We start from the raw sequence: 14,085 nt of genomic DNA, 5'->3' as shown, positions 1-14,085 counted from the left end.
TTTCCTTTGTTTCAAATACAGATTCCAGTGCTTACCCAAGGTATTCCACACACACAACAATTAAAAAAAATTCACACCCAGTTTAAGAAACAAACTCACAAATGTATAATTGTTTCTGATTTTATTTCAGAATTCTGGAGAGGGGAGTCTGTGGAGACTGCCAAGTTAGAATGCTTAAAAAAAAAAAAAAAGTGGTACTTAAGTATTTGGGTCCAAGTATCCATTTTCTTGCAGCAGATCTTACTTCCACTGCTTCTTCTGGAAGTCCCAGTGAGTGGAGAAGCCACTGACCGGGTTCACCCGCATGTCCAGCATCCTCTGGGACTGCTGGGCCACCCACTCCTCGGACAGGGTGTGGGGCACATCTCCGAACACTGCATGGAGCAAACAACAAAAGTGTCTCTCTTTTGTAGTGCGGCACCAAAAAAAACTATATTATTGGAGCTGTGGGGTGGGATGGTGCTTCCTGGGAGGGTGTAGGTACAGATTGAGGGTGACTTGCCTGTGGATTATCAGCAATGTCTGTGTGTGTCAGAAGATATAAAGGATAGAAGTACACTGTTAACATCTAAGGAAATTTACTATAAATCAGTAAATTGGGAGTATAAAGTGTGTTTTGTGCAACACTTGCTTGAGTCTTATGTAGTGGCTGTTTGCTATGTTAAGTACTAAAAATATTGGTAGACCTGATATTGTGTCCTGGGGAGCTGTAGCACCGAGGGGTTTTATAGGCAACTTAGTCTAATCTGCAAGAACCTAAAGAGCTGGAAGCAAGTGGTATCGTCAGCCAATTATGGTAATAATCACTGCTTCAGGTAAGAGCCTGGAATGGAGCGACAGCCAGCTGACCACTTTCCGGCCCCTGCTCAAGACGCACCTGGACACACTGCAGCCCCCACAGGACTAGAGCGCGAGACCCCAGAAATAAACAAACTCGTGAAGCGCACTGGATCACAATGGCAGCTTGGATTCTTACAAAGGTGAACCGCAAATTCATAACTCCAGCTATGAAATGGTTAAGTGCTCTCCTGCATTCTCTAACTCATAAAGGCAGTTAATTGTGCAATGGGTCGCACCCGGGAAGCTTGCGTTGTGCATAACTGTTCGTTTTCCTTTTGTCCGTTAGACTGGCAATGAAAACCTGAACTCAAACCTAACTGTCTTTGAGGGGGTGGGAGGTGGGGGTTGGGGCAATAATACATATGCAAATGGAGAGATGAATGAAAGCAATGGATGTGTGTGATATGAAAGAAAGATAGCTAAAAGAAAAATCATTATTTTAAAACAGTGGCAACTTCGTGTTCTGTTGTAATTTCTTGCAGGGAAACCCAATATAACTACCTCATACAACTGTAATTCATTTGAGAGCTAACATTAAGGGTTAAATCTCTGACCTACCCATGAATTGTAAAGTACAAGCTTGCACCATCTAGCGGTTTATAGTCATCGTCAGAAGCCACTTTCTACTACTTCTAAATTGAAACCTTATAAGGTGTGATTTGCTGTTGGGTCCAGTCACTTGGAAGGTGCTCTCAGTGATGTTAGCAGGTTTTTGGTGAACTTTTGATTGACTGGAATGTAACAAATGCTATCTATCTTTCAAAATTGTTACCTTTCCTTTTCATGGGTCACATTATAGAGTCAAACCTCCAATCCAGCACAAAGTTAATATTCAAAATTTAAATAAAATGTAATCTCTTAACAGCAACGGGTGTGATAAAAAAAGCACGTGTACCAGGGGTTAAACCTGCTTAGAATTCAGGATAACAATCTGGTTTTAATTATTGTTTGCTTGAGTGACATCTTTGAAAATAGTGGTGAATATTTCAGATGTTTCTGGACCCAGGTAAGTTACCTATTTTATTTAGCAGCCAGTGGAAAGTTTAAGAACGCTTTCTCCATCTTACATATACAAAGCACATGAACCCACACGCGCACACAAGTACACTGTTTGAAACGCAATGGATCATAATCTGTAGTCTGTTGGCATTCCTTGATATATTACTCCGAAATCAACTTCCATTCCAGGCATTCCAGAGCAGGGTGATTGAAACGACAGTCACAAGGGTACAAGGGCTGCATTGTTTGCTTGTTTTTTTTCTGACTTCCTGTTTGTTTTGAAGACTACTTCACATCGTTGGAATGAAGAAGTCTGGATTTGCAAGCCGCTTGGTCCAAGGCAGTCTTAAAGAGTTATGTCTGCTTAGTTTCAGCTCTGTTAAACCCCAGCTCATGTTAAATTCTCATCAAACAAACACAAAAGCTTTGTAGACTGTAATGAGATGGATTTGGAGCTAAAGTTGCCTTCAGCTACGCAAGTTTTCATCTTTTTCAAGTCACAACACATGTTTAAAACGATGGGAAATTCCCTGTTTACCGAATGTTCAAGGGATTTTTTTCTTCTCTTTCACAAATACTAGTAATGGTGTTCAATTCCAGTCCACCACTTCATAAAACATGCATCTCCACCCCCTTCTTCCCAGAAGCAACAAAACCCTGACTTGAGATCCGGATACGAAAGCCAGCATTTGACAAACACCCTGGGATTGAAGTAGCAACACATTTCAGAGACATCACTGTCAGCAATCCCAAAAATACATAAAGAATCAAACAAACAAATCAATAAATGGAAGAGAGAGAGAACTCCCCAGCGCAGTTATAATCATAGTCAGAGCTGATGTGTGAACCGGAGCCTCCAGGCAGCGATTCATAGGTCTGTCTGGAGCCCACGGTGAGCTTGAGGATTTGGGGCAAGGCCGAATCGTGTCCCCACCAGAACTGACACTTAACACTGTGTTCACATGTACATTTGTCTTCCAGAGGTAAATCACCCCTGAGGTCACCTTACTGCATGTGAATGGTGTTCTGGGGGCTCATTTCTGTCCAGATTACCCTGTGCTCCGGAGAAGGGCCGCCCTCATTCAATAAAGGCAACTGTCATCTCACTGGGCCAGTCACTCCTGGCAACTGGTCTTTTCTGGGGTTTTCCACTCCAATAGCTGCTCTTCATCACAGTGTGCTGTGAACGTGGGGCCCATGAGGGCGACCCCAGCGGCAGCCAGCAAGGGAAGCTCCGGCCCAGAGACCATGGCTACGCGTGAACAAGGTTACTGTAGAGTGACTGTATGGCTCCATAGCACTGTTACCTGTCTGTTTGGTTTTAGTCACCATTTCTCCTAAGTAGACAAAAGCATGGTTGCCATTTTGTTGTTGTTTGTTGGATGTAGAACTTCACATGCCACTCGGAAAACCCATGTATATCCACGAAGAACACAGGCAGGGAAAACTGAAGACTTTTAGCAGCCTAAACCAAGACAGTGACAGAAATTGGGTTCTCTCTGGCAAATCCACTCTGAGCTTTTTCCCTTTTAGTGTCACTGAACACTACTCTTCTTTATTGCAGTGTGTTACGTAAGGGGGAGTACATCCCCACAAGACCGGGCAATGAAAACACTGCTGTTAGACCCCAAAACACTAGGATTCATCCACTATCGTGCACCATCTCTCTGATCTTGAGGAAGACTGTTACGGAATGCACGCACAAGCTAATTATGTTACCACTGCGGCACAGTCAGATGGGACTTAACGTGCGCGTTAACCTAGAAGACGTTAATGATTAAACTCTGTAGGCCATTTGAGCATAATTTAAATCAAGGCCCTCAAACTCAGTCCCTGAAGAATATGTTTTTTCCCAACTGGAGCTCTCTCACTTACTCCATTAGCCAGAAATATTGTAGAAAAGCAACTCATTACAATGTCCTGTGCACATTCCATATGTCAAAAGATATCGAGCGCAGTATTATTCTACATGCATAATTTGTTTATAATGTTTATAACCAACATTCCAGAGAAACCAGTCACAGTGTTTTGGCCTGACCTGAACAGTGCTGTGGGAACCCGTCTGTGCTTCTGGGGATGGTGTGTGTAGAACTGCAATGTTATTTCTTCTTCTCATGTGCAGGTTAACAAACAATAAACGCAAGTATTTTGGGGATGAGGAATCTGTTGTTCACTCTTTCAATGGACATGGTTTGGTTTCTGTCACCTCCTCCGGTGGGATTTGCATCTATATTTCAGTTTGCTATGTTTTTGGCATTGTAGTTTGTGTGGTGCAGTTGACCACAATAAGAAAAGTTCACATTGCTGAGCTCAACAAATATTAAGGGCTGCGACCTTAAAGAACAAGTGGAAGAAGAAAGGAAACCGCACACTCCAAAAACCAATCAGATTACTTTGTTAATTACTAAATTACAATACATTATTTTAAAAGATGTGTAATGGCCAATTATACTATTATGCATCTCGGTTAACCGCCACGACACGTGGGGAGGGTGCGGAAGTACAACTGGGATCCTCCAATCCCAGCCGCCCTCGAGCCACCCATCATTTTACACACAGCAAGCTATACAGCCTCCACGGGAGGGCCAGCACTGACTGGAGAAGAGGCAGGGGATGCTTGGTAGTGATGAGCACAGAGAGACCCTCCCTAGCCCAGGTGGTGCTGGCCAATTGTGTGCCGCTGCTGAACTCTCGGGGTCACAGTCGGCAAATAACATGATCTGAGATCCAGCCGGCGAACCTCAGCTCAGAGGGCTCAGTCTGCACAATACATGAATCTGATGGGTTTTCAGAGCAGCGTGTTAGCTTTCATCTTTATGCGACTCAACTCCAGTAACAGTTTCACTCCAGCTGAGACAACATAAAGGGGATCAGATGGTGTAGTAGGAGGGTAGTCGATACAAACCATACACACGCTGCCACCAGATAACCAGCCCAGTGAGCCCCAGGAAGAAGAACACGCCCCCGACCACAGTCTTCCACTCATTGGAGCCCTTCCTCATCTCGGCGTAGCTCAGCTCGTGGGACAGGCGGTACACTGCGGGGCACAGAGGGAGCAAAGGTTAAAACATGATCACAGCAGTTAAAATGCGGCAATAGGGTGTATCCATCAGGCCAGAAGGCAGGCTGGGAGCCGCAGCACCTGCAGGGACCGACCCCTAGTGCCTGGCTGCTGCTTCAGCGACGGCTGCTGCTTCAGCGACGGCAGCACCCCGGCTCATTGCCCGCAGTGGGAACCAGACCGGTGTGTGAGACGGGGGTCAGCTGCACATCAAACCTCCCTCTGCACCACACAGCAGCACTGAATAGAGACAGCCACCTATCTACTCTGCTGTAGCACAGCTGCTTTTCCTCCGCATTTGTGTTGTGTATTACAGCGCCCCCCTTTACTGTGAGTATTGTTGTGTAGTGTTGTGTGCCATTGTGTGGTTAACTGCAAGTAGAGGGAAACGCAGGGTGTACCTTGATCTACACAACTGGAAAGGAATAAATGCATTGTCTGTTTCCATAGCTTTTTCTCTAGGCGCTAAATGGCCTGGAAATCCCCTATGTAGGCCAGGCTGGAGCTAATCAACCAAACAACTGCACTTGGGGGGGGTGGCTCCAGTCCTGGAGTGGAGAGTCTGTTACTGGCTTTCATTGCCTCTGATCCCCATTGCTTAATTGAACTCATGTCTGTGGATGTTTGAGGGGGAGCTATAAAACCAGGGCAGGAGATTCCAATCGCTGTCGCCGGCCTCCAAACATTCCAGCTGTATCAGATGGGCCTGGCCTGCTTCACAGCCAGGAGATCCTTACACCGGGGGGTGGGGGGCTGTCTCGGTGTGTGTCAGTGTGTGTGTTGTTGTCTGTGTTGGGTACCAGTGGCAAAGCAGGCCGAGACTGCAATGGGATGCTCTTTTTTCATATTTAAACTCTGCTTTGCTGCTCGATCTGAGGTGTGGTGTGGTGAGTGACTCTGTCTCTTTGGGAAAAACTGTTTTTAAGGTACACTTTGTTCAGTTTGACGCTTGCAGGATGTTTGCTTTTCAGCACTTGAGCTGCCCAGCCAAAGAAGAAAACAACAAGCAGCAGCAGCAGCAATCATCTTATTGAAACATTTGTACTTGCTGAGCCTCATATTATAGACATACAAGAGGTGAAACAATACCTTAAGAGTTTTATCGAATTCCTTCCAAATCTGCCCATGGTGGAATCATTCCTTATTAAATATATATAAAACTGAATTCTCATGTTTTTAAATGTTTTATTTCCTCTCCTCACACCACTTTATTGTGTACCTGAAAGCATCCCATCAGATCCTATCTGTCAGAACAGACGGACCTACATGAGCTGATGTTTTTCTGCTGCCTGAATTTTAGATGTTCACTTACTAAAGCTAATGCATTAACCCAGGAAATATCTGACTGACAGCAAACGGATACACATTTTAAACCAAACAAACAAACCAATCAAAAGAATGGAAATGTTGTCAAATTCCTTATTGAAAAGCAACAGTGAATGAAATGAGTAAGAAAATTAAATGCAGAGGGTAGTTCAAGAAGAGAACAAGTGTCGTCTGGCATCTGTTCCAGCCCTGTTATCTAATTGGTCCGATTAGCAGATTAGGAAGAAGAATTAAATACTTATCTACAGGATCTGCAAATGACATTAACAGTTGGTGTTTTAAATATGATTTTGAGTAACTGTAAAGACAATGTCACTCATCTAACTCATAACTAGATTAACAGGGTAAATCAGAGGAAGTTCCAGTCGGAAGCAAAACCCAGACCCAGTTTGAGACTCCGATGGCAAATCTCCTCACAAGTGCCTTAAAGCGCCTGTGGGACTGAGGACACCAGAGCAGAGGGGTGCTCAGGACCTGCCTCATTTATTTGGGTAATTAGTTGGTTATGTACATTTTCAACACACGAGTAGGTAAATTAGTACATAAATACATAAATCAGAAGCCATAGAAAAGCAAACTGCCCCCCAAAAGCATAGTATTATAATGCCCCCTTGTGGCAATATAGTGACACTTTACCAGTAATTTAAAAAGCCCTGTAAAACTAGTTTTTAAATTAAACTTTCTTTGTTTTTATACATTATATTATAGTACATTTTATATGGCTGGGAGAATTTCAGACATTACTTTAAGTGTTCTGCTACTAATCTGAATCCCTAAACCAGAACAAGAATAAAATCAAACTACAAGAATAAAAGAGCATTGTGGGCATGTGACTATATGAACCCCAGCCAAGCCCGTGACTGAAGTCTTCCTCATTGAGACGCTCTGATGTTGCTCAGACAGTCGAGCAGTGATGGTTATCTCGGTCGTGGGTGCGATCGTGACGTAAAGGGAGAGTTCGAACGCTACGTCACACAGTTTGCAGAAGTGAGAAAGGCTGGTTCTTCACATGACTCCTGAAGAACAGCGGACGGTGCTTCTCCGAGCCTCACATCCTTCACTGCTGGTCCTCAGAGCTGTGTGTCCTGCTCTCTGCCACTGACTCGTCTGATGACCCCAGTCTGGAGTCGTTGTCAGAGCAGGTGCTTCTACACATGACTGCCATGCTGGTGAAACAGGTGTGTTGACACCTGTGGCCTCGCGTGTCATTATGTTGCAAGCGCAGGTGTAATTGGGCACTTCAAATATTTCCAGAAAGTCATTTTAGCCCACATTAACTCATACTGAGACACTGATCAGTATACTCCTTTATCTAAATTAGAGGACTAAAGCAAGACTAACACAGATCAGGAATAACTATTTTGTATTTTCTTCCTACAGTTCCACCTAGCGTTTCCAAAACTGCGAGAAAATTCCAGGTTTTTGGAGTTAAAATGTACAAACACGAGGTCCCCGGGGCACCCGGGCTTGATGACTAATTATTTCTTAGGCATATCGTCGCACATTGTTGGACGCATAAGACTTATTAGTTGACTGAACTCCTGAAATCTTAGTTTTTCCCCTTATTTTATTCATTAAACTGGAACCCCTGGCCATATCAACAAGTAATACTAAATAAGTAAAATAATGAATGCCTTTTTTGTTGTCTTTATTTATTTTAGAAATTAAACCCTCAGTTATACTGCATTATTATTATTATTATTATTAATTCACATAGTTATTATGTATTGATCATTTGTATAAACTGAAGTGACCTTGTAGAGCCCCCAGCTGTTTGCAATACTTTGTTTGGATACTTGTTGCATTTGGCTGATTGGCTTGCGGGGTTGAAACCCGGGTTGCCTGGGTTGCCTGGGTTTCCGGTGCCCCGGGTCCCCGGGTCCCTGGGCTGGAAACACTAGTTCCAGCATGCTAGCACATCATTCATCGTCGGTGAAAATGGGAGACTCTCTTCCTTCTAGCTCAGAAACCCACGTGAAACCCTGTGAATTCACACTTGCATAACACACTGTTTCACATTACAATATTCTAAAGGGGCCACATCAGCAATGATGTAATTTGTGGGTGAAGATCCGGTATTCATGTTTTGTATAAAACTGTATAATGTTTTATATTAATGTTTGAAATACTAATATGTCAACAGAGCCATTTGTATTAATTGTCAAGCAGGCAAATGTTAGCAAGGCTGTTTTTAAGGTTTTCTGTGGCTTATCTTAAGGCTGGAGAGGTCACATCATGGTTATTGATTAACAGTTGTTAAAGATGACCATGGGACCGGACCTCTCCCAGTATATCAAAGGAAGCCATCTGGTTTCCACATCCAACACCTTTCCCCAGGAAGACAACCACGAATATTACAAGGGCCAGAGACCTGACCTTCGAGATAACACTTCTTGGAAACATGTGACTGACCCTGCCCACAGAGCCACATGTCATGCATTGTATAAAAGCTGTATATACAGTATCTTGATGTTCAGAGAGACTCCGCTCAGGTGGAGAGCTTCCATGTCAGGGCCTCCCAGGCCAGGCATGTTAAATAAATACATTATCCTCTGTGCTTGAAGACTTCAATTCTTTACCTGGGTTCAACAGTGGGGCCACAGATACAGCCCCCTAAATCCCTTCATCTTCTTCAGTGGAACCTCTGAAACGAGCGAGAGCTTGTAATGTTCTGATAATTGGCCTGAAAAGGACGTACTCAATTGCCCATGCACAGATGTATTCAAAAGGCCATGCACAGTGCGTATCTGTACACTTTAGGCCACGGCTGTAATAGATCCCACCAGATGACCATTTCACCTGTGTGTACCTTCACTGTCCTGGCTGTGATGATGTGCAGGGACAGCACACTTTATGGGAACTGTTATTCATATTGTAAACTTTACAATACTTTTACTGCACCAACAAGTCATCTTACAAACCATTTTACTTCCAAAACTAATGATATACTTTCACCGAGTACATTAAGTAAACTATAAAAAACATAAGAGTAAAAAATTAATTTACGTGTGAGCTGCTCCTCCTTGGACAGCTGGCTCCACGGCCCCTTCTCCTTCTCCTTCAGCTTCTTCTGCTCGGCGCTGAGGTCCCTGACGAAGGGGATGTCGGGTAGAGGAAGGTCTGGGCGGCAGTTGTACTGAGGCACGGAGCAGTCGATGACGGCGGAGGAGACATCTGTGACGACCAAGGAATTGGGTGAGTCTGTCTACTGACTTCATCTCACATCCCACGCCACGGTGGGCAGACTGGGGACAGCTGTCACACCTTGAGCTTCTCTAATCACACGCAAGGCAGACTGATGTCCCTCATGCTGGACGATGTGGGTTCCTACCTGCCTGTGAGAAATGAGCTGACTGGACCAAAAACTGTTATTTTAACTATCTTAGTACTTTTTAAACCATTTTTCTTTCTGTGATATAGTTCTGTGCTCCCCAGTTCACATTCTCACACATGTATTATTTGTATAATTAACATCTGTACTCTCTATTCACAGAATTGCTGGATGTCAATGTTTTTGACTCTTTAGTCAGGGCTCCCAGGGTGGGGATCAGTTGAAACACACATTAAATTTGACCCCATACAAAAAAGCTATTGTCATTTTTGTGTTTGCAGATTTGTATTGTGGTCTGAGTCCCCACTCGATTAGCACAGGACCATACATGTCATTCTGTAACACACTGGTGGACTTACAGCCAGAAAGCAGTTCAAACTAAACAGGGGAAAGTGTGTTTGTAAGTCTTACCGTTTCAACATGAAAACCCTTCCCAGGTACCAGATTTTGAAAATAATGATAATAATAAAGTAAACACCTGAAATTGCTTTAAAAATGTAAATATATGATGAACTATAGAAAATGAACCACAATGTGTTTTTCATTAACCGTTTATGTTTCCTGGTAGTACCTGCGTGTTCAGTAAAGAGATAAAAACTCGTTTTTTTTCGTTTTTGTTTGCTGTATCACAGGCCGGCCTCGACTCGGCCGCCTCATCTGCGCAGCTCCACCAATGGGATCGGCGTGTTACTGCAGATCTGCGCAGAGCCGCGGAAATGTGCGCAGCAGTGTCACTGTCGGCTCGACGCGATCAGGCTGATCAGGTTGTGTGAAGTTCAGCGCCTGTTCTTTTCTACACAGGACTGCTAAGTGCGGGTCTTGTAATTAGTAAACTTAGGATCTAATTGATGAACTTCTAAGTACAGTAAGCCAACGCTTACAGCATGAAGCGCAATTCACGCTCGGCTACAGTATGCTTATGCTTTTAATCACTTTCAACATGCAATATTCTGTGTATCAGCTGGGAAAGTACTTGAAAATGAAATGTTAACGCAAAATCCATTTTAAATGTTAATATTGACAGCGAATGTGCGTACTGGAATATAAAAAGACGAATAGGATGATTATATTTGCATTTTGACCTAAATAAAGCGTGCATAAATGGAAAAAGAAAAATGCAATTGTGGAAGTACATTTGCATTTGGATAAGGTCCACTATATGCTTCCATACTGTTCTTGTAACTCTATTCTTATTACACACATTTTCAAGACAGACTTCAAACTTTTTTTTTTTTTAAATAAGAATCACAGTAATTTGTGACCATGAAGTTTACAATAGCTGTTTGTGACTTGTCAATCAATATGTTTATGTTTTGCATCCATCCACAAATGAATGTAAACATCTGACATCAGACAATGCATAATGGTGATAATGTAAAAAAAAAAAACACATTGACTAAAACTAGACTAAAATGACAGCAGTTTTCATGGACTAATATTAACTAAAACTAATGAAAGATGAAATGACAAAAATGTGACTAAAACTGATAAGCATTTAAGTAAAAAAAAATAGCTGCCAAAATTAACACTGTTGTTCTGGGCCATTTATTGAAATGTTCAATACAACAAACTTGCAGGGATGCACTGCAGATGCGCTACAGGGCTCTAAGCAGCATTGTGATGGTGTGGCTGCGCAGACACTGCTTCACTGCCTTGTATTCAGCACTGTTTTCTGAACGTATATCTCATCACAGCACTGTATAGCTTTTGCTAAAAACTACATAAACTACGACTTAACAAGTACAACTAACAATACAGCTAGCAATAATAATACAAAATAAAATAATACAAATAGTTGTATTACCTATATAAAACAAAATATAAATGAAGATTTGAATTTCTGAGTTAAATATATGTTGTTTCTATTATTTTATGACTTTCACAGCTTGTTACATTTGACCCTGGCTGCTGTTACAACCGACTCTGGGCATGGGCTAGACTGTAACGTCTGACTCTGCACGTTACCTCTAAAGACATGAAACTAGAGTGGAATCACAGCAGACAGATGCAAGGGGTTGTATCCCCTGGAAAGCTGAGAGGAAAGCTGTGGGGACGAGGGTGGACGCACTGAAAGAGGATCTCACCCGGGAAGGACCAATTTGGCAGCAATTCGTGGTAATAGCTGGAGAGTTCAGAGAACATGGAGGAGGGGTGAGCCGCCAGGACAGGCTGGCACACAATGTCCTGCATGCCAGTCCCACTGTGAAGTGAAGGGCTGGGCATGAGCATTGCCCCAGGACAGCCTTTTGTATTTAACATTCAGCCCACTGGAAGATCATGAGGTGATAGAGTTGTTTATGTATTATTCAAAGATTATCCAACTATTAACATATCAAGCACATTTTTGTTTTGTGTTAAAGTCCTCTCTGTTCTTCGTGCATTTGTCCTTCTCAAATTCACCTTGGGCCTGTCCCATGACTACAGCAGGTTGTTTTGGAAATTTAAGGACAATTCAAGAATTAAAAGACGATTCAACAAACTCTTCAGCACACACAGGCTACCTACAAACGGTAAAATATATGATTCACATATAAATATATAGCCTAATAAATAATTATGAATCATTACAAAATATATGATTCCTATCATAGGAGGAATAATACGCACAGGGTCTTATTAATGCACTTTCTCCAGTGTGTGTGTTAAAAACTGCAGCTCTGCTCTTAACGAGCTCACTGTTCTGTGTAACCTCACTTTGTAAATAAAGTAACATTACCATCTTGTGTTTATGTTTCCATAGTTTGATAAGACTACAGGACAGATAAGTCGCTAATTAGAAGACTTGTAAGCTGACCATGGTTCACCCCCACTCACCTTTGCCATGAGCTGCCTGGACGGAGCTGGAGGACGACAGCGCTCTCAGGGAGACCCTCCACAGCCCGCGCAGCGCAGCTTGGGAGGACAGCATCTGGAAAGGGCAGAGGCCAGTGAACACACAGATATACACACATGTTGTTTTATTGTATTGCTTTGTGGTGCATTGGGTGTCAGACCGCCACTGATCATTCCACAATATGTATCTGAGGGTCTATTGGCTATTGATCAATACTAATATGACTTAAGACTAAAAAAACAACAACAAAAAAAAACAACAAAAAAAAAACAACATCAGTGCATATTGTGGAGTTTGTTATGGAAAGGTTGTATTTTCAAGTGATTGGTAAGAGTCACTACTGTGCGGTTCTTAACGAAACACCCGTGTATCGAGTAACATGTACGATTCAAGTCGTCGTCCTTGTGTCTATGTATTTTAAAAGCTATGCAGGAATGCAGCCCATTATTAGCCATAAGCAAAGGTCATACCTGCACCTCTAAATGAATGACCTTCCTGAAACATGCGCTCCGATGAAGCAGGCGCTTTGCTTCATCATCCTTGTATGAAACCCAGCAACAACAAAAAAGCCCAAGTCCGTGTGTTTGAACAGTTTATTGTTTGTATCCTCTGGCAGACTTTACAGTAATTCTGCAACAACAATTAAACAATATGAGCGGGTTTACTCCTGCCAGGAGACACAGAAGCGTCCGCACAAGAACAGTGAGTGCAGCAGCCGCGGCGAGCTTCAATGAAGGCAAACCTCAGATGAGCATGAGTTTAGCGCAGCCAGCCGACAGCGCTGTGCGCAACGACGCAGCCAGCCTGAAATGCGCGCACAGCCGGGCGACACCTGTTACACGCCCGGCAAACACACGAACTAGTCCAGCGGCGACCTGGACCAGATGCGTCGCAGCATCTGTTAGTGAAGAGCCTAAGACCAGCTGATGCTCATCCCACAATTATTACGCATATAAATGTAGTCGAAAAAGCAACACGCCATTCTAGCATTACATTGATAATTTTGTAACGCAAACATTTATATATATATATATATATATATATCAGTCGATTATATTATTTCAATCGATTTCACTTTTGTTCTTCATTAAAGGCGGAGGAACATTCTCGAACACACTGAACTTCCTCAGTGTAGGCTAAACTAAATCATCTAGCAGCACACATATTTAGACAGACTTTGCTCAAGTAACTATTGCTTAGTGGTTAATTATTCCAATTAGCAGCCCAGTCCCTGTGTGTGTTTGAAGCACACTTATGAATCGGAATTGTGTTTACCTTCGCAGCTGGGTGTCCTTGCAGTCGCAGTTGCAGTCGCTGTGCTGTCTACGTGCTGTTTCACTTGCGGTGCATGGAAATATTTTCATAGCGCTTATCGGGTGGTTAATTATAAATCAAGCAGGTGTCGCCGCAGGCGCAGCGGCCAATCAGACTTGCGCACACCAGGAACTCTGGGTCGCGGTCTCGTAGCGCAGGTTTCCGCCGATCTGCGCAGATCTACAGAATCCCGAAGATCCCATTGGTGGAGCCGCGCAGATGCAGTCAGGCTTGTGTTCTGCTGCTGTTTGCAGTCGTTTCGCCTGCGTTACACAGCGTTACAGAAGTGCTCTGGACGCGCATGGCGGAAAACATTTGCTTTTGGCTCGTCCCCAGAACAACAGGGTTCACCAAGCCAACTATGCGGATTGAAGTTCGTCT

The 14,085-nt window shown here is 43.2% G+C and overlaps 1 protein-coding gene across 2 annotated transcripts; it reads right to left on the bottom strand.

The window, feature by feature from the left end:
• Positions 1-106: 106 nt before the first annotated feature.
• On the bottom strand, positions 107-13,787 carry cox4i1l (cytochrome c oxidase subunit 4I1, like). 2 transcript variants are annotated; one of them, XM_066688438.1, is made up of 5 exons: positions 13,666-13,787; positions 12,372-12,465; positions 9,233-9,400; positions 4,745-4,876; positions 107-374 (listed from the first exon to the last, which is right to left on the bottom strand). In XM_066688438.1, the coding sequence occupies exons 2-5, from the start codon at positions 12,463-12,465 to the stop codon at positions 241-243; spliced, it is 528 nt and encodes a 175-aa protein (XP_066544535.1). In that variant the 5' UTR covers positions 13,666-13,787; the 3' UTR covers positions 107-240. The 2 variants fall into 2 exon arrangements, with proteins under 2 accessions (XP_066544535.1, XP_066544541.1); XM_066688444.1 differs by lacking the exon at positions 13,666-13,787 and adding an exon at positions 12,861-13,005.
• Positions 13,788-14,085: the final 298 nt, after the last annotated feature.

This window comes from Amia ocellicauda, chromosome 2, assembly GCF_036373705.1.
Source record: "Amia ocellicauda isolate fAmiCal2 chromosome 2, fAmiCal2.hap1, whole genome shotgun sequence".
In the NCBI taxonomy this organism is placed as follows: domain Eukaryota; kingdom Metazoa; phylum Chordata; class Actinopteri; order Amiiformes; family Amiidae; genus Amia; species Amia ocellicauda.
Note: the sequence above shows the minus strand (reverse complement) of the source record. Positions and strands in the feature narration are given on the sequence as shown.

What these genes read in the sequence shown, in the direction of transcription:
- cox4i1l (XM_066688438.1), bottom strand. Translation starts at nt 12,465, where the DNA reads ATGCTGTCCTCCCAAGCTGCGCTGCGCGGGCTGTGGAGGGTCTCCCTG. An exon ending in CAAGGAGGAGCAGCTCACAC is followed by an intron (nt 4,877 to 9,232) that starts GTAAATTAATTT and finishes TGTGCCCCGCAG; the next exon opens with TGTACCGCCTGTCCCACGAG. An exon ending in CTGGTGGCAGCGTGTGTATG is followed by an intron (nt 375 to 4,744) that starts GTTTGTATCGAC and finishes TGCTCCATGCAG; the next exon opens with TGTTCGGAGATGTGCCCCAC.